Source organism: Phacochoerus africanus, chromosome 1, assembly GCF_016906955.1.
Source record: "Phacochoerus africanus isolate WHEZ1 chromosome 1, ROS_Pafr_v1, whole genome shotgun sequence".
Classification (NCBI taxonomy): domain Eukaryota; kingdom Metazoa; phylum Chordata; class Mammalia; order Artiodactyla; family Suidae; genus Phacochoerus; species Phacochoerus africanus.
The window spans coordinates 231,704,281-231,730,011 of record NC_062544.1 but is presented as its reverse complement, the minus strand read 5'-3'; the positions used below and the strand labels follow the sequence as shown (position 1 = coordinate 231,730,011).

Sequence of the window (25,731 nt, the reverse complement as noted above, 5' to 3'; positions counted from 1 at the left end):
ATAAGAAAAAGTCTAACCAGGATTTTTCTGACTTAGTCAAGTTTTTGACCCTATAATTTATAGAAGACCAACCCTTAATTGTGCATTAATGTCCATCAGCTGGGCTCATTTCACCTTCTACCTTGCACATAGTTTTGTTGAGTTCAGTATTGTTGAGTTCAGTATTGGCTATGATGTTGTGACCAGTGTTTATCACAAAGAAGGGACATTTGGTGAGGAGAAAGTGCTCAGAACTGCTCTAGCTTTCTGTAAGAGGGTGACACATTTGAAGACCAAAGCCAACACATCAAGGATGATAGACAAGAAGGAACCTGTGTCATTTCAGCCCCTGAATTAATCTTCGAGTCAGGAGTTCCCAACCTGTCTCAGTGGAAATGAATCTGACTAGCATCCGTGAGGACACAGGTTCTATCCCTGGCCTTGCTCAGTGGATTAAGGATCCTGCATTGCCATGAGGTGTGGTATAGGTCCCAGATGCAGCTCAGATCTGGCGTGGCTGTGGCGTAGGCCAGCTGCTACACCTCCGATTCAACCCCTAACCTGGGAACCTCCATATGCTTTGGGTGCGGCCCTTAAAAAAAAAGAATCTGAGTCAGATTGGATCAGAGAGGCAGACTGCTAAGGATGGTAGAATAAGTATTTATTACACAGATTCAACGTTTTACAACTGTTGGCATTGGTGAAGTCTATGCCAGGCTGACCCCCACTCTGGATCTGGTGATGGGCCAGAAGTCACTGTAGGTCAGGAAAGAGAACTGGACATGGAATTTATAAGAACAAACCAAATCCCACGCTCTCTCAGAGAACCTCCAAAGTCAGTGCTATGAGTGACCTGTAAGTAGCTGGCCCCCATTGCCATGGGGCCACACATATGCCTAACCAGGACTCTGGGAGGCTGGAGGACTCTGAGAGTAGCTATGGCCTGCCACTGCTAGCTTACCTTTCTAGCCTGGGGTAAATACTTGCCAGCTATCACAGTGCTTGGAATCATACGTTGACCTTGTGAGCACAAAAAAACAGCTGCTCCTTCACTTCTGCCTCTCTCTCTGGTGCAAATTTCTCTTGTGACCAACATTAATCCAGAACCACACAGAGAAGGGAATTCTGGGAAGTGTACCTCCAGTTTAGCCAAATTGGTACAATACAGAGACAGCCTACTGAACATCCGGTGTGGGAAGTTGCTTCAGTATTGCACCCGCAAATAGCCTACATGTCTGCCAGGTAGGAGGGTTTTACCTACCAGTTAAAAGTGCCTAACTGTGAGTATGGATTGCTAAGCCTGTTAGTGGCTAAAAATATAGACTCATGGATATAGAAATGAGTCAAGCAGAGTTCACTAACTTCAGTAGGGCCCTAGTCTCCATGGACTGTAACATAGCTCATGTCTCCCATAAATATTACTCATTAAGAGGCAATATGGACAAAGTATTTTTTAATATCAGAATTTAAAAGATGTTTGCATCTATTTAATCTTTCATGTGAAATGTTTACTTGCATCTGAAGATCAAAAATATCCCCATTAAACTTGGAAGCAATACTATTCCCTTTTATTAGTACATTTTTCTAATCTTGTTTAAATGTTTCAAAAATGAATGGATATATCAAAACAAACAGATGTATAGATACAGAGAACACACTAGTGGTTACAGGTAGAGAGAGGGGAAGAAGATTAAGAGGTACAGACTACTAGGTATAAAGTAAACAAGACACAAGGATGTAATGAACAGCACAAGGAATATAACCAATCTTTTATAGTAACTTTAAATGGAGTATAATCTACAAATATGGAATCACCATGTTGTAACCCTGAAACTAATATAACACTGTAAATCAACTGTATTTCCATAAAGAACATAAAATGTATATTTCAAATGCAAGTTAAGTTTCTGACTACGAAACAGTACCCTCCTTGTACTTCGCCAGCCTCTCTCCTTCATAAGTGAGGACTGCTCATTCTTCACGAACCTGAAAAACAGAATATCTGTTCTGTGAGGTTCCTGTGACTTTCATCAGTGGAACACATACGCCCAGAACCAGGCCCAGTGCTTTCCAGACAAAAGCAGGCCTTAACCAACCCTCCCTTAGCTTCAAAGGGAGGCAGGGAATTGAGGCAATTATCTGCCTGAAAGAAAGCAGACACCAGTAACTTCCTGCTCATCGCTCAATTTCCTGCCCGCCTGGCTTTGCCAGTGAAGGCAGCACCCTCTACAGAAGACCCCATGAAGCAGAGATGGTAGGTAGCCTCCTCACCAATTTGCTCCATGGCCCTGACACAATTCTATTAGAAAACCTTTTCCTTTGGTTTATGACAGTTGGAAGATTTTCAGGCTTTCCTTTTGCGAATGGAAAACAATTAGTCATTGCACTGCCAAGGACGATTTTCCTATTCATCTCTGGCCTCTTAGAAGCAATTTCTGCCTCACTCATTTTATTCTTTGTTGGAAATAACTGTGACAAAGTCGAATGCATTACATCTGTTTCAGAGGCCCTTTGACCTCCTGCAGCTGAGTGCAATTGTAGCATGTGGAAAGCATTTCCCTAAACAAATCCATTACACAGGATTGCTGGGCAGCTTCTGCACAGAAGACCCCAATCAGATGCCGTAACACTTCTCAAATTGACGCCAGAGTTCAAACCATGTAACTGGACCTCTTCACATAGGCCTTATCCCTGAGATAACTTATTTGCTCATCAATAAGAAATTCTAGAGTATGTCAATGATGCATAATTCTCATATTTGGATCCTAATATATTCAATATAACCAACTTTGGGTCTCTTCTTTGAAAGAGATCTTTTTTGACCTCTGATAAGGTAGCATTTATTACTGGCCACCCTGTCTACTTATCTTGCAAAGTTATTGGTAGTTCATTTATAACAAATAAGGAAGAAGCCCAAGCATGTATCATTTTTTAAAAAATGAAATGATGGTACCTATGCTGAGTGCTCTATAGGCATTCTATAGAGGATATCCAATCTTTAATTCACTTCTCCTAAAGCCAGATCACATTTAAAAACACTGGGAAAAATCTCAGTGAGGAAACTGAGGCCTCCCTAATTGCTGTAGTATGAAATGTACCCCACCCCCAAATTCATATGGTGAAATTCTAACCCTCCCAGTGATGGTATTAGGGGGTGGGGCTTTGGGGAAGTGATTAGGTCATGAGGGTTGAGTCCTCATCTCTGGGATTAATGCCCTTATGAAAGAAGACTCCAGAGAGCTTCTTCCTCCCTTTATATCATGTGAGCTTACAGTGAGAAGAGGGCTGTCTCTAAGGCAGTAGCCCTCAGCAGACACCAAATCTGCCAACACCATGATCTTGGAATTCCCAGCCTCCAGAACTAAGAAATATTTGTTTGTAAGCCACCCAGTCTCTGGTACTCTGTAATGCAGCCTGAACAGACTAAGACACTGACCCTGCCAAGCCTGCATTTAGTGTTCTCTGTCACTCAGCCCCTTTACCAGGAAAATTAAGGCTGTGGCTCCTGCTATTGGATCAGAACTAAAGTTTCATGGACCACAGAGATGTAAACAGTTCCTTTCTCTGTTTTAGGGTAGAAAGGCAAAAAGCAAGACTCTTGCCTGTTCTCCTTCAGGGCATCAATTTTAAACCTCCCTCCCCAGGTCTGCATATCAATACAAAAAGCATATACTTGTCTACCATAGAAAGAATTTACTTGTAATTTCAAGCAGATCCTTCTGTGCTTTTTTTCATCATCTTTGCTCCTGGACTCCTGACAATTCTACTCACATGAATCTAGGCCCTGGAGTTCAGAGCCTGCAAATTAACCTAGAATTAAGCATTTGAGAAGTGTTAAGTACATCCCACTCACATTCTTAGCAGCTCACACTTCCTGGACAAATAGAATACAGGAAGATTTTATCAGAACCTGTTTTGTTTTTCTTTTTACAGCCACACCTGTGGCATATGGAAGTTCCCAGCAAAATGGGATCTGAGTCACAGTTTACAGCAGTGCCCAATCCAACACACAGAGTGAGGCCAGGAATCAAACCTGCATCCTCATAGAGACCACGTCAGGTCCTTAACCCACTGAGCCACAATGGGAACTCCTACCAGAATCTGTTTTTTTTTTTTTTTAATGTAGTTTTTAAAAAGCCTTTAAAGAAAGCATTAAGAAATTTCTACATGATGACATGAGCCTGAAACAAATGCTTTAAGAATCAGAGCAGAATTGAATATCTGACATACCTTTCTCCCAAACTCTTTTGCTTTAATCTTGAGTTTGTGAACTTGAGACTCAGCTATCTCTGCCCTTTCCTTAGCTTCATTCAACTCATGTTGTAGCTTCTTATACTTGGAAAGGTATTGATTGGCTTCTGCTTCCTATAAAAATAAAAAATGAAAAATACAGAAGTCCCTAAGCCTATACAGTCATATTTTTTTCTGTTCCGACATGAGAAAGTCAGAGAATGTGTAAAAGGAATTTAAACTTCTGAATATTGAATGGAATATATTTTGGTCTGACATATATGAATTCAGACTTCCTAGCAGGCACCAGATCCATTTTATAACTTGTTCTCTGAAAATTAAAAACATGGTTGGCACTTTCCACCAACTGGATGCAGTCCAGCTTTCACAGATTTGGTATATGATTAACCACAGTTGTTTGTTTTTGTAATCAGTTTAATATCCCATTCTGGGTAGAGAGGGTCTTGTCTTTACAATTAGAAGGGTCAACAGGTAATTATGAGACATAGCAGTATTTTAGCCCAAATCATTTAAATAATCAATTCAAAACCCTTGAAGATATATTATTATTAGGCATAAGCCAGTACATATGGCAGTTTCAATTACATTCTATGTAGCTATGACTACTAACCCAGAGTTGGCAAGTACATTTCAAGTGGTAGTGGTCTGTCCCCAGTCATGTTCATTAGGAGAAAAGACTGACCTGCATTTTGCTCATCCAAGGCTTTAGAGTGAGGAAGGCCTCAGAGTGATTACCCAGCCCCAAATCTACCATCCCCACATGGTACTATGCATTATTTGGCACTTCTTGTACTGCACATGTTTGGGTATAAAAACAAGGTCAAGGGAGAAAGCTCTGCTCCCTGGAGAGAAACACTGCACAAAATTTAACCATGGGTGATAGTTGTTGCTTGAGAAAAACCAGAGAATGAGCAGATTTTAAGCTGAGCTGGTCCTCTCTGTAAAGCTGCTCACCTAGCTCAGGGCTACTTATCTCCATTAATCAAAAACAAATGACCAGGAAATCCGTGAGGTTACAACTGCCTCAGGTACTTACCGCTGCCTCGATTTGCTGCTTGTAACCTTGTGCTTTTAGCTGCAGGTTATCCATCAGAGTCTGCATCCTGCCCATACTTTTCTTGTCTTCCTCTGCCTGCAATGCATAGGTATGTATGTGAAGGTTATTTGAAGGATCCAGCAGTCTGCACTGGCAGTAGCCTCATGTGGAAATGAGAGTAAGGAAACTTTATTAAACACTATATTTAGAGTTATAATTTTAAAAATGGGTTTAACTCTACTCATCCCGAGTTCCAAGGAATTAATATACATAGTTCAGAGCAGTGACAATCATTTCTCCTGATCCACCACAGAACTCCCAGACTTTGCCAAAAAGGATGTTAAAGCCACTAGCTTCAATTTGGTCTTTACCCCTCCCATCTCAAGCAAGTCATATCTGCCTGTAGTTTCTCAGTGCTACCTCCACCCCCCACACCAATCAAACCAATTCTTCTCTTGAACTTTTAGTTGATCCACCGTGGCTTTAGAACTAATGGCACTATAGGAAAGATTAAATTTTCTGGAATTCTGGTGCAGGGATCAGTAGAGAGAGTGAGGAAAATTCCATAAGCTATGGGGACCATGTTGTATGTGTTCTCATTGTTTCCACTGCATTCCAGGTTTTGGCTGGAGAAAGTAAATCTAGTGAAATAGTGTTTCTCAGCCATGCTCTGTGAAGGCCTTGGTATTCTGAGGAGAATGGAGGGGAGGGACAGACATGTAAGAAGGCTCTGCATGACACCCCCTTTCCCATACCCTTTTAACTAGAATATCTCTACTTTGGAGCTGTTGAACTTGCCTGAAGAAGAAAGTATCTTAAATGGAGGATGGTTGAGATAATGATTTAACCAAGACATAACCCTGTGGCTTAATTTTTTTCCTGGCTCCATCTTACCTATTCCATTAAAGATCAACTTTTTTTGGTAGCTTTCATGGTTTCTCCACATACTGTCCTCCACAAACCACCTTCACTCCAACCAGGCTCATTTCCTATTTCCCCATAGCTATCCTACTTATTCACTCCTTGGCTAGGTTTTACCAGTATCCCTCAGGTGTCAGCAAAGAGGTAGCAGACAGAAATGCTCAATGTTTCCTTGGAAAGGGGTCCATTTACTTATCTTAGTAGCTATGGTATGAGGGGTAGGCTTCTAATTTAACACACATCAAGGGGCCGAATGCATTACTCTCCAGAGTCGAGGGAGGCTACAACAAACAGAAACAGTTTTTACCCAGCTACCACCCCCTCCTCCAAGGGCAGCAGCATCAGACTGAAATTCCTGGGAAAGCCAGTGGATGCCATTTTCATGCTTTCCATCTGCCCCACCCCAGGCTACCAATATCTCTCGAGAAAGGAGCTTGTTCACAGGTCTGGTGCACTGGATTTTGCAGATGATGGCCAGAGGACACATCCCACAATAGCCTATCTGTGGTGGCCAGCAAAGCTTGTGTTCACAGATTCAACAGGATGGTAGCACACAAAGAGTTCTTAACTGGCTATACCCTAAGGGTCAGAACAGAGATAATAGGCAGAAATGCCCATCTCCCAGTCTTCCACTGACAGAGGTATATTTGCACATTTCATAAGCTCCTACCTGAGGATCTGGCTTCCAATCAGTCTGCATGTAGGTACTGGCTGAGATCGTCTCCTTTGGGACACTGACAGGTATTGGACACCCTCAACTACTGGGGGCCACTAAGAACAAAGAAGGCTGCCTGGACAATCACAGATGTTTCAAAGGAAGCCAAGAGCTAAAGTAATGTTGAACAGTAAGGATCAGCTCTTATGAGACTACTCATTCAAGACTGGGAGAGGTAGTTGTATATAATGCATAAAAACCAACACAGAGAGAAGAAGAAGAAAGAAAGAAGAAGAAGAAACAAAGGAATACGTTCCAAATAAAGGAACAAGATAAAACCCCAGAAAAGGGTAAAGGTAAGTAATTACCCAAAATAATGGTCATGAATATGCTCACCAGACTCAGAGGAGGAGATTAAAATGTAGATCTTTAATGCAAGTCAAAACTACCATGAGGCACCATCTTACACCAGTCAGAATGGACATCATTAATAAGTCCACAGTAACAAATGCTAGAGGGGGTGTGGAGAAAAGGGAACCCTCCTGCACTGTTGGTGGGAATGTAAGCTGGTACAGCCACTGTGGAGAACAGTATGGATGTACCTTAGAAAACTATATGTAGAACTACCATATGACCCAGCAATCCCACTCTTGGGCATATATCCAGACAAAACTTTCCTTAAAAAAGACATGTGCACCCCCGCATGTTCATTGCAGCACTATTCACAATAGCCAGGACATGGAAACAGCCCAAATGTCCATTGATAGATGATTGGATTAGGAAGATGTGGTATATATATACATAATGGAATACTACTCAGCCATAAAAAAGAACAAAATAATGCCATTTGCATCAACATGGATGGAACTAGAGACTCTCATCCTAAGTGAAGTAAGTCAGAAAGAGAAAGACAAATACCATATGATATCATTTATATCTGGAATCTAATATATGGCACAAATGAACCTTTCCACAGCAAAGAAAATCAGGCACTTGAAGAATAGACTTGTGGTTACCAAGGGGGTGGGGTGGGAGGGAGTGGGATGGATTGGGTGCTTGGGGTTAATAAATGCAGACCATTGTCTTTGGAATGGATTAGCATTTAGATCCTGCTGGGAAGTATGTCTAGTCACTTATGATGGAGCATGATAATGTGCGAAAAAAGAATGTATACATGTATGTGTAACTAGGTCACCATGCTGTACAGTAAAAAAAAAAAATGTATTGGGGAAATAACAATTGATTACAATTAAAAAAAAAGAATGCAACAAAAGTTGTTATCAACTTGAAATAGAATATTTTATGGAAGCCTCATGGTGACCACAAAGCAAAGTCCTATAGTAGATATACAAAAGATAAATAGAAAGGAATCTAGTATACCTACAGAAAATCATCAAAGCACAAATGAACATAACAAGTGAAGAAAATAACAAAGGAATTATAAAACAGAAAACAATGAACAGATTGGCAATAAATACATACCTATCAATAATTACTTTAAATGAACTAAATTCTTCATTCAACATAGAGTGGCTGAATGGAAAAAAAAAAAAACAAGACATATCTATTTGCTGCCTGCAATTGACTAATTTCAGATGAAGGGCATGTGCAGACTGAAAGTGAAGGGATGGAAAAAGATATTTCATTCAAAATTAAACCAAATAAAGGTAGGGTAGCTATACTTATATCAGACAAAGTAGACTTTAAGACAAAGGCTAATAAGAGACAAAAAAGCTCAATATTTAATGATAAAGGGTCAATATAACACGATTATGCCACATTTGTAAATATTTATGCACCAATATACGAGCATCTAAATCTATAAAACAAAAATTAATAGACTTAAAGGGAGAAAGCAAGAGTAGGGGATTTCAATACCCCATTTCCATCAACAGATCATATAGACAGAAAAATCAAAGAAGTAACCTTGACCTTAAATGACACATTGGATCAGATGGACTTAACAGACATATGCAGAATATTTAATTCAAAAGCAAAAGAATAAACATTATTCTCAAGCATACATGAAACATTCTCCAGGATACATGATATGTTTGTTAAGCCACAAAAAAACTCTTAATAAATTTAAGAGGATTGAAATCATACCAAGTATCTTTTCTGACCACAAAGCATGAAACTGGAAATCAATTAAAACAACAACAACAAAAAAAAACCCTCTTGAGTAGTTCACAAATATATGGAGATTAGACAACCAATGAGTCAAAGAAGAAATCAGAAATAAAAAAATACATTGAGATGAATCAAAATGAAAACACAACATTTGAAAACTTACAGGGTGCAGCAAAAGCAGTTCTAAGAGGGAAGTTCTTAATGATAAATACCTACATTTATAAATAATGAAACTTCAAATAACCTAATTTTACAACTCAAGAAACTACAAAAAGAAGAGCAAATGAAGCCCAATGTTAATAGAAGGAAATAACTAAGATTGGGGTGAAAATATTTTAGAGACTGAAAAAGACAATAGAAAAGATCAATGAAACTAAGAACAGATTTTTTGTTCCTGTTTAAGAGCTTTTAAAAAAAAATTTACAAGACTTTACTCACAAAGAAAAAAAGAGAGAGGACTCAAAATCATACATAAAAAAGGGGACATTATAAATGATAGCAGAGAGTTACAAAGGATCATAAGAGATTACCAGGAACAAGTATGTATCAACAAATTGGACAACCTAGAAGAAATGGATAAACTCCTAAAACATACAACCTACCATGACTGAATTATGAAGAAACTGAAAATCTGAACAGACCAATTGCCATTTAGAAAATTAAATCAGTAATCAAAAATCTCTCAACACAGAGTTCCCGTCATGGCTCAGTGGTTAACGAATCAGACTAGGAACCATGAGGTTGTGGGTTTGATCCCTGGCCTTTCTCAGTGGGTTAAGGATCTGGCATTGCTGTTAGCTGTGGTGTAGGTCGCAGATGTGGCTCAGATCCCATGTTGCTGTGGCTCTGGCGTAGGCCGGCGGCTACAGCTCCCATTCAACGCCTAGCTTGGGAACCTCCATATGCCGCAGGAGCGGCCCAAGAAAACAGCAAAAAGACAAACAAACAAACAAAAATCTCTCAACATAAAAAGTCTAGGACCAGACAGCTTCATTGGTGAATTCTACCAAAACTTAAAAAAATACTAAGTCTGGAGTTCCCATTGTGGCTCAGCAGCAATAAACCCAACTAGTATCCATGAGGATGTGGGTTTGATCTTTGGCCCTGGAAACTTCCAGGTGCCACAGGTATATCTCTAAAAAGACCAAAAACAAACAAAAAATAACCAAGTCTTTACAAACTCTACAAAAAAAAAAAAAAAGAAGGAAGAGCAATGAATACTTGCAACTCTTTACAGGGCCAGTATTACCCTGATACTAAAACTGGACGAGGAGAGGAGGATGTCACAAAAAAGAAAACTATACATAGGCCAGTATCTCTGATAAATATAGATCCTCATAAAATCCTCAAAAAATATTAGCAAACTGAATTCAACAATACATTAAAAGAATTATGCATCATGATCAGGTAGGATTTATTCTATGCATGCAAGGATGGTTCAACATCTGCAAATCAATGTGATACACCACATTAACAAAATGAAAGCTAAAAATCATATGATCATCTGAAAATTGTCAGAAGAAACAGTTGATAAAATTTAATATTTATGATAAAACCTCTAAACCAAGAGTATATAAAGGGAACATACCTCAGCATAATAAAAGTCATATATGGCAAAGCCAAAGCTAATGTAAAACTCAGTAGAAAAAAAGCTGAAAGCTCTAAGATAAGGAATAAGACAGGGATGCCCATTCTCGCTGCTTTTAATCAATGTAGTACTAGAAGTCCCAGCTAGAACAACAAGAAAAAGAGATAAAAAGCACCCACATTGGAAAGGAATATATAAAACTCTTATTTACAGATGACATGATATTATATATAGAAAACCCCAAACACTTCAATAAAAACTGTTAGAACTGGAGTTCCTGTCATGGTACAGTGGTTAATGAATCCGACTAGGAACCATGAGGTTGCGGGTTTGATCCCTTGCCTTGCTCAGTGGGTTAAGGATCCAGCATTGCCATGAGCTGTGGTGTAGGCTGCAGATGCTGCTTGGATCCCACATTGCTGTGGCTGTGGTGTAGGCCAGCCGCTACAGCTCCGATTCAACCCCTAGCCTGGGAACCTCCATATGCCATGGGAAGCAGCCCTAGAAAAGGCAAAAAGACAAAAAAAAATACTGTTAGAACTAATAAATGGATTCAATCAGTTTACAGGATGAAAAGTCATTATAATACAAAAGTGTGTTTCTGTACAATTAGAACTATCAGAAAGAGGAGTTCCCTGGTGGCCTAACAGTTAAGGGTTCAGCATTGGCACTGCTGTGTCATGAGTTTAGTCCCTGGCCTAGGAATTTCCACATGCTGTGGGTACAGCCAAAAAAAACCCCACAAAAAACAAAAATAAAGAGCATATTGTATTTTTTTAAAAATGAACTATCACAAATTATGAAAACAATCCCATTTATAATTACATCAAAAAGAATAAAATACTTAGGAGTAAAGTTAATCAAGGGTAGTGAGACTTGTACACAGAAAATTATAAGACACTGATGAGATAAATGGAATAAGACACAAATAAATGGAAAGATATTCTGTGCTCATGGATTGAAAGAATTGATGTTAAAATGCCCATACTACCAAAAGTAATTTATAAAATTAATACAATTATCATAGTTCCATTGGCATTTTTCACAGAAACAGAATGGAACTACAAAAGACTGAATAGTCAAAGCAATCTTGAGAAAGAAAAACAGAACCAAAAGCATCATGCTACTTGATTTCAAATATGTTACAAAGGTATGGTAATCAAAACAGTATGATAGTGGAATAAAAACAGACCCACAGACCAACTGAACAGAATAGAGAGCACAGAAATAAACTCATATATACATAGCCAATAGGTGACAAAGGAGCCAAGAATATGCAATGGGAAAAAGACAGTTTCTTCAATAAATGGTGTTTGGAAAACTGGACATCCACATGTAAAAGAATGAAATTTGACCACTATCTTACACCATGCTTGAAAATTAAGTCAACGTGGATAACAACTTAAATCTAAGACCTGGAACCCATAGGCTCTTAGAAGACAACATAAAGGGTAAGCTCCATGACACTGGTCCTGACAAAAAATTTTTTTTATTTGACACCAAAAGCAAAGGCAATAGAAGCAAAAATTAATAAATGGGGCTACACCAAACTTTAAAACTTCTATGTAGCAGAGGAAAACCATCAACAAAATGAAAAGGCAACATGGATAATGGGAGAAAATATTTTCACATCATTTGTATAAGTTCTTTGAATATTTTAGAGAAAAGAGAATGGAACCACAAAAGGCCCTGAATAGTCAAAGCAATCTTGAGAAAGAACAGAGCCAAAAGCATCATGCTTCCTGATTTCTTCTCCCCCATGTTCATGGTAGCGTTATTTATAAGAGCCAAAATATGGAAGCAATCTAAGTGTCCATCAACAGATGAAAGGATAAAGAAGATGTACACACATGTGCACACACACACACACACACACACACTCACACACACAAGGGAATATTACTCAACCATAAATAAGAAGGAAATCCTCCCATTAGCAACAACATAGCTGGACCTTGGGGGCATTACAATAGGTGAAACAAGTCAGTCAGAGAAAGCCAAATAATATAAGATCTCATCTATATGTGAAATCTAAAAAAAAAAAAAAAAAAGCACCGAGGTCACAAAAACAGAGAACTGATTAGTGGTTGCCAGAAGTGAGGGTTTGGGTAGGAGTGGGAGAAATGGGTGATTATGGTCAAAAGGTACAAAATTCTAGTTATAGGATGAACAAGTGCTGGGAATGTAATGTAGAGCAGGTGATTTTAATTAAAAGTATTGTATTGTGTTATTTGAAAGTTGTGAAGGGAATAAATCTTGAGTTCCCACCACAAGAAAAAAGTTGTAACTGTGCATGGTGATGGGCATTATTAACAAAACTTGTGATAATCATTTTGTGATGGAAACATATCAGATCATTATGTTGTACACCCAAAATTAATACACTGTTATACGTTAAATGTATATATAGGAGTTCCCGTCGTGGCACAGCGGAAACGAATCTGACTAGGAACCATGAAGTTGAGGGTTTGATCCCTGGCCTTGCTCAGTGGGTCAAGGATCCGGCGTTGCCATGAGCTGTGGTGTAGGTTGCAGACATGGCTCAGATCTGGCATTGCTGTGGCTCTGGCGTAGGCTGGCAAGCAATAGCTCTGATTTGACCCATACCCTGGGAACTTCCATATGTTGTGCAGGTGCGGCCCTAAAAAGATAAATACATACATATATATATATATATATATATATATATATAAACACACACATATATATTTATTATACATAAGAAGGGAGGGATAGAGGAAGGAAGGAGAGGCTGGTTTAACCAAACTCTGTTGCCTAGAATATTCCTCCCCCACTCCCACCTTACAGTATAACCTGACAGTAGATGAAAATCAACTACCAATTTTAAGCTTTCTAAGGCAGGGACCAATATATAAGGAAAAACCTGACTGGGGAAATAGGTCTATTTTATAAAGTCCCTCATTTTGTTCATCTGCCTACCCCTCTACCTCTCAGGTTTAAGGAATTTGAAGATTCATAGAATGATGATGTGGTTATAGGGAATTCTAAAACCAACGGAGGTTTAATTGCTAAAAAGCAGTTTACTGAGGTGAGTAAACTTATTGTTGGCAAAGGAGGCCACACAGAAGAAAACTGAGAAAGCCTAGAAGTGGCTGCTGATGTTAATGATGTTCCTCCCACATTGGGGCGGGGGGTGGCGGGGGGAGCAAAGCCTTTGCTAACTTTAGGTTCACATCTCAGCATCAGCTGACGCATTCAGTAACCATGGATGCCATAGCTGTACAGGGCCCAGATTTCCCTTCAAAAAAAGAACTTGCCATTCAGCTGTGAGGAGTACGGGGACCTGAAACATTCCAACTGCTGTGTCTTTGGGATCTGCCAAAGCATTTACGCTGAGATCACACATTCCCAGGCAGCCCCCAGCCCACAGCAGGGCACAGCAGAGCTAACAGGGTCTGGCCTTTTCTGCCCGTAATGGGATATATATATATATATATATATATATATATATATATATATATATATTTTTAATCTGCACTCTTCTCATGTAGAAGTTCCTGGGCCAGGGATCAAACCTGAGCCACAGCAGTGACAATGCTGGATCCTTAACCCACTATGCCACCAAGGAACTCCAACATGGGATGTCTGTACAGCAGACTCTGTGCTGGAGACCTTCCCAGAGCTGTACTGCAACCTGAGCCTCTGTCTACCCCACCCTCCTTCCTTCACCCTTTCTCTTCACGGGTGTCAGACACGCAGTGTACTCTGCCTCAGCCTGCTTGCTCTCCCCTTTATCTTTCCCAGGTGTTACCTCCAATAAACTTATTGTCCTAACTCCATCCTGGCATGTGGTTCCTGGAGAAGCCACCCAAGACCAAACTCTTCTTAGCCCTAGAAATGAAAATACTATATCCATATTTAGATTCGTAAGGATTAAATAACACCTACACACAGATCCCTGAATAAGGAAGTTAGTTAAAGGTAAAATGGAGCAGGTGGATTGGGGGGGGGGGCAGAAAAACTGTCTTACCTTCTGTAACAAGTATAGGTTCCTAATCCTATGTCCTGCTTTACAGTATATTTTTCTAGACACTGGAGAGAGAAAAATGGGATGAATTTCCAGATGCTAAAGGAGTATGGGGGGAAGAGAAATGGTCGGGGAGACTGGCCATAGAACTATTATGGATGGGGGGGGGTCACACTTGATTCCCTTTTCCATTGTGGTGTGATCTTCCCAGAGGATTTTTCCTAGGAAAGGAAAACCATATTTATGTCCCTTTTAAATGACATTTTATAATGGCACCTACAATATACTATCACAAAACACCCCGCCTTGTAGTTATTTTGATGTTAAAGGAAGATAGATTGAATTGATTCAATATCTACCTTGAATATTTAAAAACCAGGTATTAATACCAAGCAATGTGAAAGGTTTTCTAATACCTCTTTAAACAACAGGGTCTAGCCTGATTATCTTGCACAAAAAGGTCCTCAGTGGGTATTATCAGATTTGATGGCAGAAAATCATTGCATAATTGAATAGGTATACTCCAAGCATTGTGCAGATACTCGGAAGAAATTAGGAAATACACCTCCAAACTGGTACCAGGGGAACACTAAGATTATTGCTATGAAGAAACAAAGATAACACAATAGAATGAGATTGTATTCTTTGGGACAATGAAAATCAAAGAAAGTGTAGCTTTGGTGTATTGTTATATAACAAACCTGTTTACAGAAGAACACAGTAGGAATAATCCATAGGAAAAGAAAAAGAAAAACCCAGACATAATTAACGAGCAGCATTTCACTTCCTCATGTTTTCCTATTCTCACTCAAAAGAACAGCCTAGCATATCTCTCATGTTCCCTAGGTATTTACTTCCTCAGACACACACACCATGGGCACACTCCTCAGGGGCTTTGGTAATAATACTCAGCATGGTCTAAAGAAGTGTCAGACTAACTCTCCTTAGAAAAGAACCTCTTATTCAGCAAAGAAGGATTGTGCAAATAGTTCATTTCATCTTAATTAGCTCAAGATGATGCTTCTGAAGTGCTCAGCTCCCTTATTAACACTATCCTTCCTACTGTAAGGGAGGAAGACTTTGATGTCTCTGATACCCACTCAGCCTCAGGGACCAGCATCAGCACTGGCAGATCTCACATGAGTGCCATCCAGGTTGCGGTAAAATGGGTGCCTAGGATGAGTTCAGCTTTTCACTGAAACAAGCCACCTCATGTAGCAGGAAGGCTGGAAAGTGCCCTTTTGGCAACTGTATTCAACAACTAGAATATGTGCACCTTCTCTGTGCCGTGAAGGTGCTGGTCCCAGAGTGGTGAGCAAGACAGGGCCTTTGCTATCATGGAATCTTTGGTCTTCTCTCTTTTTGTTGTTGTTTGTCTTTATGGGGGTTGGGGGCAAACCTGCAGCATATGGAAGTTCCCAGGCTAGGGGTCAAATTGGAGCTGTAGCTGTCGGCCTACACCACAGGCACAGCAATGTGGGATCTGAGCCAAGTCTGCGACCTACCCCACAGCTCACAGCAACACCAGATCCTTAACCCACTGAATGACGCCAGGGATCGAACCTGTGTCCTCATGGATATTAGTTGAGTTCATTAACCACTGAGCCATGATGGGAACTCCTGGTCTTCTCTTTTTGAAGAAAAGGGAAGAAAGGCTAAAAAATGAAGGCAGAAGTGAAGGAGTACATTGCTACTCTGGAAATGCATTACATGGTAAGAAGTCTGCCCACCTCTTTTCAATCATTTGCTCAGGCCAATGCCAGTCTACAGGAAAAGAGTGAGAAAGCTGTGGGGGCCTCTCAGCATCTCCTCTGTTTCCACCTGGCACCAGCCCCAGATAAGCCCTTGGTGGCCTGGAGTGTTTGTGTGCCCAGAAAACAAGAGTGGAAATGTCCCCTGCTCCAATTTAGCTAGTGTCCTATGTAACCTGCTGGCTGAGTCACCACCCGTCACTTCATTTACACATTGTTCTCGCTCAGCCTCTCACAGGAAGACATCTTTCTGAAAGTGCTGCAGACATTATGTGTGAAAAAACAAGGACAGTATAAATAGCTTTTCACTTGTAATTGCAACTTGTCACTCACATTTTGCTTCCTGAGAGCTCCGAAAAGGACCATCTCAAACCCATAATAGCACAGGAGCCCTGGAAGAGTGAATTGGTATCTCCCGCTGAGGGACAGCAAAGATGGAAAGAGAGCTATAGGAGACCTGGGGGCCATTTTGGGCTTGAAGGAGCACAGTGTCCAGGGCAGAGCAGCCAGGTGAACAGGGAGTGGCTTCCCAGAGTACCTGATAGGTCAGCTCTTTGATGCAGCGCTCAAGCCTGCGGGCTCCTCTCTGGGCCTCTGCGTTGCGTCGGACCTCGCTCTCCAGTTCACCTTCTAGTTCATGAACCTGCAAGCAAACCATGGCCTCAGACTACAGGCGGGCAGCCAGCAAGCCAGGCTGGCATTGGATTTGCCAAACAGCATGATCATTTGGAAGAGAGTGACATCATCCAGGGAAGATGTGTCCACTCTCATCCTGGCCGTGGTGAAACAGGACAACTTCTCTGGGAAAAGCGCTTTGCCAAAAGTGAGCTGGCTGAACCATGTGAGCACATAAAAGGACTATTTAGGCTCTGAAGGATGTGAAAGCCTAATCCATGCAGAGATGGTAAACATCCCCTCTTAGATTACAAAATCACATGCACAAGCTGTATGTATGAATGGATGTAAGTACACAGAGGGTCTAAGCTATCTGTACCACTCTTTAAGGACTTATCCAATATACTACCTCATCTTCATCTTCCTTCTCCATGTTCAGCTCTGACTCTCTAAAGAAATCAGACCCTGAGTCTATGTCACACATATAACCCACAACCCCACAAGCCCTGCTTTGTGGGAGAGCTATAGTACAGAGTAACAGCTGGCCTGTGGCCTTGTAGAGTTATAGGAACAAAGGTTAACATAGAACATAGCATTCATTCAATAAATATTTGATATCTACTACACACCAGCCATCAAGGCCAAGGATACAACAGGGAACAAAACAGATCAAAATCTCTCCTCTCTATAAGCATCCATTATAATGAAGGGAAACACAAACAAAACAAAGTAGAATATAGAATACATTAGATGGGAGTTCCCATCAAGGCACAGTGGAAATGAATCCAACGAGGAACCATGAGGTTGTGGATTCGATTGCTGGCCTTGCTCAGTAGTTAATGATCCGGTGTTGCCATGAGCTGTGGTGTAGGCTGCAGATGTGGCTTGGATCTGGCATTGCTGTGGCTGTGGCGTAGGCTGGCAGCTGTAGCTTTGATTAGACCCCTAGTTTGGGAACCTCCATATGCCACAGATGTGGCCCTAAAGAGAAAAAAAATAAAAATAAAAAAATAGCATACATTAGATGGTGATAAGTGGTACAGAGAGAAATAGAGCTGGACATGGGGGTAGGGAGTTGATGGGGGAGGGAGTTGGCTGCACCTTTTTTTCCTCTAGATAGCTGTGGTCCTCTCCTGCCTTCTTCTTGATGCAGATGTCACCTCCTAGGTGACACCTTCCTGATCACCTTCTAAACTTACAAAGCACAGCCCCTGGGGCATGAGCATGGCTGGTGTGTCTGTGCCCACCTCTCAGTTTCCTCCCCTCTGAAGTCCTCCTCAGAGAGGGGTGGGGGAGGGGCAGGAGTGTAGACAGGTGAGCAAACTCCTTGTGGATAAGGCCCATTTAAAAAATTCTTCTGGGAGTTCCCGCCATAGCTCAGTGGAAACCAATCTGACCAGCATCCATGAGGACGTGGGTTCAATCCCTGGCCTTGCTCAGTGGGTTAAGGATCCAGCGTTGCTGTGAACTGTGGTGTAGGTCGTAGATGCAGCTCAGATCTGGTGTTGCCATGGCTGTGGTGTAGGCCGGTGGCTATAGCTCTGATTAGACCCCTAGGCTGGGAACCTCCATATGCCGTGGGTGTGGCCCTAAAAAGACAAAGAATAAAAAACTCTCCTGAACCTTATCAGACAGGATACCAATGCACTATTCTGTCAGTTGGGACATGACACCAACAGAGGTCTGCCTCTACTTTTTAAAGTACTTCTTATGGTTTGTTGTTGTTTTTTAAGTGATTAAAACACCTCAGGGAAAAATCACTTTATTAAAGGAAATCCTAGATATTACATAATTTCACCTGTAAATATTTTTTATGTAATTCTAATGGAAAATGGTAATATGATCATGTTTTTAAGAAAACCAATCATATTTCCTTAGTTTCATCTGATCATCAGGAGCTCACTGCTGCTCAATTATCACTGGTTCTATTACTGTCCTTAATAGTGGACAAACAGCAATTGGAAATGAAATGAAATCCTGCAGTCTTAAATCTGAGTTGTAAATACCAGTATCATTCATGTAATTTTGAGGAGAAAAAAGCATATTCTAAGTCCTTTGATTTTATACCTATATGCTTTTTATCATATACTAAAAATCTTGGTTGTTATTATATATGCTGTTGGACAATTACATGAGTATTATTCCTAGAGGCAATAATAAGATATTGTTATTTTAAAACTACATATACAGCTTCTTTGCTATTTTGTTTTGTCCTTACACTTATTCCCTGAAGGATGTACAGACTAAACTATGTTTAAAAGTCCTGGGAATAATTGTTCTTTGTGTTTTATGCCCCTCTCCCAACTTTCTATACAGTTAGCTCCATTTGCTTCCTTTTGTGTTAAAATTTTAGGGATTATTTCATTTTTCTCCCTGATTTACAATTGTTTTTAAATTATGAAGCTTGTAAATGTTTCATATGATTTTGCAATCAAACAACTAAACAGGTGCATTCAAAAGGTCTAACTTCCATCTCTGTGTTCTCTTTCCATGAGTAGCTGTTTTTATTAGTCTTTGCTTTATCCTGTCGCCAATTCTTTTTGAAAATATAAGCAAATGTGAACATGCCTTCATATTTACCTCCTTTCTTGCACAGAAGGTTGTATACTCTCCACAGTGCTGAGCCTTTTACCATTATACTGCTAGGCATGATTTCTAGAACATCATAGAGCTTTTCCTCATTCCTTTTTAATCAGTGTGATTAAATGAATGTGCCATAAATGTGCACTGCTATTCCATTAAATGGATACACCATAAATGTGCAAAGGCAATATTTTATTTTCCAGAGGCCCTTCTGAGCCACGAAATCCCAAATATTCTTTCCATCCCTCACAGCATTTGCCACATGACCTGCACATTGTCACTGGAATTGATGCAATAATTTAAGTAACCCTAGTGTCAGGATAGGTCTTCCTAATTTTTTTAAAACTCCCTGAAGAAGGCAGGTATACATAATTTTTGTCAGTCCCTACCATATCTTCACTAGTCTTTTTTGATCCTTGATGTAGTTATTTCCCTCCCCCTTTTCTGGCTGTTAGGAAATGGACATTCTCCACAGAGGAAATAACAGGAGCAAAGGCACAGAAGCAAGACTGTGAGGGTCTGTTTGGCAACAGTGGGTTTCCCAGGCTTCAGGGAGACTAGAGCTGGGGTGGGTGAGTGGGAGGAGATGTATTTTCACTTAGCAGGAAGGTGGATTTCATCCAGTCTAAGAGAAGCCCTATTTGGTGGCCCAAAGTCAAGAAGAATGAATAAATATTTTGAGATGTGACACTCTCAGAGGTCAGAAAGTGCTACAAGCAAAAGTGATGAGCGAGGTAGGGCCTCTCGGATGTGATATTCTAGGACAATCAGGGTTCGAACTGGGAGCTGTCAAGACCCCATGACTACCCAGCAAACTCCTACCCTGGATTCTAGTTTCTGGATTTGCTTCCTTGTCCCCATCAGGGCAGTCTGTTCAGCGTCATCCAGCCTTTCTTGTAAGTCTTTAATTGTCTGCTCCATGTTCTTTCTCATCTTCTCCAGGTGGGCACTGGTGTCTTGTTCCTTCTTCAGTTCTTCTGACATATTTGCTACCTAGAAAAGGAGGAAAGGGACTGAGATAATCTGGCAGCTAACTGAGCTTAACATTTCACCCACAATCAGTTCTTGATGTGACTCGGGATCCTGCCTTGCCCATGTGTACTTAATCTCTTCCCACTATGCTCTCCCTACCCTCTGTGGCCTCGAGTTTGTTAACCCCAAGGCAATCTAGATAGTGGCAGCTCCTGAAGAGATTGGGATGAGGGGTGATGGAAACAGATCAAAGATGAAATACTATGTCAACATCTTTACACAATACCTGTACTGAAAGAAAGGTGAACCATGGGACATGTTCTATAGCAACAAGCACCTGGAAAAGTGTGGACTGCCTATGAGAATCTTTTTCACATCTCACTTCTGCAATTTTGTGTTTTGAAACTGCAAACAAGTTTAGGCTCCAGGAACTTGGCAGCAATAGATGCTCTGGGTGCCAATACTCTGGCACAAAGAAGGTTAATGCTTGTGAAGCCTGCTCTTGGCTTAGGCTATGTATACAAGGGCTTGGTGTCTTGGTACAATTATTAAGAACTATTTCATGAATATCTCAGTGCCTTTGATGCAAGAACACTGCCCTCCCAGCCAAAGTTTCTCTGTCTATCAGGTTACCAACCATCTGTATAATTTAAGTGTGAGATGTCTGGGCAGATGGTGAGGGCAAAGAATGAATTATGGAGGCAACTCTGGGTTCTGCTGTGTGTGGTTGGAACTCAGGGCTGAACTCTTGGAGAATTACAGGCAGGGGAAGAGATAGTGAGTTCATTTTTTCAACACTGTCCAGAAAATTTTATAAAGGGAAGGTTATGCAGTTAGTCTTCCTAATGTGTGACTGCATAAATTTACCAAGCAGGAGGAGACGCTCTTTTTATTCCTTGTTATCTATGCTGATTTTCATAAACGTTAAGTATATTATTTTTTCATTGGCCAGACACTTTTAAGCTTTCACACACCTCTTTTCCATCAGAGAGCAGAGTGCCTGCCTTGATACAAAATGGCTGAGTGCTAGGCTTGCTTCCCCATTCTTGTAGATCTATAGTAGCCTGATAGCTAGGATTTGGAGCAAAAGTTCCATTTAGCTCCTTGAGTGCTAAATAACTCAGGAAAATACAGAAATGAGCTTTTCTCTTCTTGTGAATTTTACAATGGCTAATATAAAATCGAGTTGAACGCTGTGTCTCCTCGGTTCCCATACACTTTTTAGCAAGAGGATCAGCTGTCATTCACATGGCAAGGTCAGGGCTTCTGCATCTGGTTGTGTGTCTGATGGACTGCACAAAATCATGTGATGGGGTTGGGGTGAGTGGAGGCTGAAATCAAGCCCAAGCTCTGCTCAGTAAGCACTGGGTCCAGCCAGGCTGGGTCCTTAACACACAGACTTCTCCCCACCTCCCTCCTTCTGCAATTTTTTTTTCTTTCTTTTTTTTTTTTTTTTTTTTGCTGAGTACTGCCTTCTGCTTGCCATGCCTTTTGAGAGAAATCTTCATCTGCCCACAGTGGGTGTCCAGAGGGCGTCCTTTTCCAGTTCCCACAAAGGTACAGTCAGGTCTGGCAGCCAACCCTGAGCTTAGTGTCATTTAGAAAAGCACCACAATCAACAATTTTAAACTTGCCGATAAAGAAAGTATGCCAGCCCCGAAGCCCTTCTTCACCAGCTTGAGTCTGTTACTGAAGCACTAGTACAGGCTGTAAAAAGTAAGTGAAATAAGCATTCTTTCCAGATCATCGTCATAAAACCATTACAGACCCTAGGAAAATAGCTATTAGAAAGGAAACAGAAGAATTGTTTCTAAACAGTAGATATATCGATTCACAAGTGGAAAGTGGATTAACTTTTGAAAAAATATCCTGCTTTCATAAGATTTTGCTTGTGGCAATTCGGCTGCTCCTTTTCATTGCCTGAATAGGTTGGAAGGGAGGAGCTAATTGGCCTAATTTTTCAAAATGGGGACAGAGAGGTCAGCTGACCTCCTCCTGGCTCTATGGAGAATCAATGGACTCCTCTGGCTGCAGCTTTGCTCTGCCCCTTGGCCACTGCTCCTGTGGAATCTGGAAGACAGGACTGAGCAGGCAGTCAATGGACCCACCTCAGCGGCTGCCTTCTTGGCCTTCTCTTCTGCATTTTGACACCCCTGCACCGCCTCTTCAGCTTCCTTCTGCATCCTGGCAACATCAACCTCCAGTTTCTTCTTCTGGCTGAGGAGACTTGTGTTCTAAGGAAAAGCAGCATCTGAATTAGGCAAGTTGAGATCAGTGGTGGAAACGCAAGCTGGTCCATTCTGAACACACAGAGGGAGGGTGTCTGGCTGGGAAGGCACTTTCCTCTAGTTAGCTGTACTCAGTGAAGCAATATTTCCAGGCCCAGGAGGCCACATTAGAAAAGCCCCCTTCAAAGGCAGGCTCGAATGCAAGGGATTTCATCCATTAGAGGTTCAGGACTAAAGATACAGCAGTCTGAATCAGAAAGGAGAAATGGATCCAGGCAACCTATAAGCCCCAAACACGTGTTTGGTTGTCAGATTGCTGAGGAATGCATTTTTCTGCCTTTTGTGTCTTGATGGGAAAAAGCAAGTGTCCCAGAGCAGAAGTCAGGGTCAGTAGCAGACATGTGGAAAGCAAGGGTTTGAGGAATAAAAATCAGCTTCCAGCATGCTGCTCCAGGGTGAAAAAGACTCTTCTTTGTTGTCTACCTCCCTTCCTATCTCAGTCTGCAGTGAGGGGGTGGGGAAAGCAGTTCACCTGAGCCTCCCTCCTCTCCCGCCCCGCTGCCCCCTCCCACCTTAGAAACCTCCCTTACACTGGAAGATTATCTGTGTTCTTTGGCTGGTGCTGCCCTACTTCTTTCCTTCCTGGGTTGTGACATTAGAGGCTGAAGCTCCTATTTGGTTTATGTTTGCAGCACAGCTTTTCTGAGGGTGTGAAATCTTAGCACAGAGAATGTATTTAAAAGGCATAGCCTTCCTATTTTTAATTTCTCCTCTGTTCTTTCAGTTTCCTCTAGCTAATGCCTCTCTCAGTGATAAGATTAAGCCTTGGAAATAGGAAGGAAGGGAGATATTCCAGCCTCACAGGTCCTACCCTGCTTCCTTGATGGTGGGAAGCACCTCTGTCAAGGTTGCCATCCTTGGCAACCCAAGGGCTCTGTGCACCCCAGGCCTCCCACACCATGAGTGTGATCTAGGGCTGAGGGTATTTCCTGGAGTGCATTGGGATGCTCACTGCACAAAACTCCAGAGGAACTCTTTCTTTGTAAAGAATGGTGCAAGTATAAATATTGATTTGTTTATATATAGAATCATTTAAAATCTGCCAGGGACATGATGGTTAAAATCTTCTCAAGCTGAGTGATTCTTTAATTGGTTCTCTTTGGGAGGAAGAGGGTAAGGGAGCATTGTGCAGAGGGGCAATCTAGATAGTCCCAGCTCAGATTTGAAAAATGACGCTTGCAATCAGACAAGGACAAGTTTGGCCTCATATGTTTGCTAGGCTCGAGGTCTGGGAAAGAAGAAGGTTCCATAAAGTGCTTCTTATATGTCAGTCACAAGGTTGACAGTGTTCTAGTAATTGCAAGGCATCCTCACATAGCTAAGGTAGGGGAAGAGTCCTTGTGAGCAGTATATCACCCAGACTGGAGCTGCTCAAAGGGTAATCTCTGGGCCTACAGAATCACCTGAAAACTTGTTTGATTCCTGGGTCCTACTGCAGAGATTTTGATTCAGTGGGTCTGGGGTAAGACCTGAGAATTTGCATTTTTGTGTTAGTTTCTCTGATACACCTAAAGTTTCCATTCTGCTCTAGAGATCAAGTCTCCACGGCCTAATTTTCTTTCCTTCTTTCTTTCTTTTTCTTTTTTCTTTTTTTTTTTTTTGGCAAAATATCCCTTCCTGTCTTCTTTTACTCTGGTTGATGCCCTTATATCTCTCTAGGCTAGTGGTTTTTCATCTTACCGGAAGCCACTGCATCATCAGTTACAATGTGCCTGGCAAATGATTTGTTACCAATAGCTATTAAGTACTACAGATAGTGGATGATTTACTTTTTAAAAATTCAATATTCTACTTTACTAGAAATCCCACTTATTGTATTTAGTTAAGCTTTCTTGAGAAAGAAAGAAAATACTGAAGTGAGTTAGCCTGCTGGGAATTGTGTATAATCTATAGCCTATTTGTTTTATGCCACCTGGTATTCAAATAGGATTGTGTCATACACATGGACACAAAAGTCCAACGGTAAGCACAAACTAAATGCAATGCCTTCCAGCTGGTACATCTGTGGTTTACACTTCTTTTATCTAGTGTTTTTCAGTGGGGTCACAGTTGGCATTCTGGGAAGGGCAATTCTTTGTGATGTTGAATTATTCTGAATCTTGCAGGAGCAATAGTGTCTGCGGACTCTGCCCACTAAATGTCAGTGGCATTTCCCAGTCACTATGGCAACCAAAATGATCCCACAGACGTTTCTAAATACCCCAGAGCATGGCACATCTGCCCCTGGTTGTTTTAATCCATCCTTCACAAATATCATCAGAGTAGACTTCCTAAAATGCAAATCTAATAACTGCACCCCCCAGCTACTCACAGTTCTTCAGCAGACCCCCATTTAGCTGCACGACAGAATTCAAACTCCATCAGTCTCAGACTCAAGGTCCCTGAAGACTCTACCTGCCTCTCCCTTCGCAATAATTCTTCTGATCTCTTCTAACCCAGCCCCATGCTCTAGCAAGTATATCAATTTCCTTAACAATGTTCCTTAACATTCTACATTCCCTCTTCTTCCCATGTCTCTGTCCTTGACTTTTCTCTCTACCTGGCTGACTTCTTACATGTCCTTCATGACTCAGATTAAGCATACTGTGCATTTTCCTAAGTCTAGGATTGTCAGGGAAGACTTTTCTATAGGGGTAAGCTTGCTTTATCACTAACTATACTCCCAACAGTACATCATAGTTTATTTACTTATATCTGAACATTTTTAGGATGATGGAGGCATTTTGTATCTATCTCTGCCATGCATACATGTCTAGGTTGTGGTAGGTATCCTATAAATATTTGTTGAATGACTCATTTACTATATGCATTTGTCCCAGCCATTGTGGTTTCTCTTGATGCTATGAGAATGGCAAAGATTCTAAGAATTTTTGCTTTGTGTCACTTACATAATCTTCCATGAGAAGCCAGAGCCCTGATGCTCATCATAGATGTCAGCAACCACTCAGTACTGTTTGAAATTTCCTGGCTCTGA

The 25,731-nt window shown here is 41.0% G+C and overlaps 1 protein-coding gene across 1 annotated transcript in view; it reads right to left on the bottom strand.

Annotated features, from left to right (window-relative positions):
- Positions 1 to 1,637: 1,637 nt before the first annotated feature.
- The window catches only part of MYH15 (myosin heavy chain 15), a 151,760-nt gene continuing 127,666 nt past the window's right edge, over positions 1,638 to 25,731 (bottom strand). Inside the window, exons 36-41 of the mRNA XM_047792948.1 lie at positions 22,578 to 22,703; positions 20,320 to 20,490; positions 16,838 to 16,942; positions 5,267 to 5,362; positions 4,210 to 4,344; positions 1,638 to 1,965 (exon numbers count right to left, since the gene is read on the bottom strand). Of these exons, the coding sequence (XP_047648904.1) occupies positions 1,951 to 1,965; positions 4,210 to 4,344; positions 5,267 to 5,362; positions 16,838 to 16,942; positions 20,320 to 20,490; positions 22,578 to 22,703 (648 nt within the window). The 3' untranslated portion in view covers positions 1,638 to 1,950. The remainder of the gene's footprint in view (positions 1,966 to 4,209; positions 4,345 to 5,266; positions 5,363 to 16,837; positions 16,943 to 20,319; positions 20,491 to 22,577; positions 22,704 to 25,731) is intronic.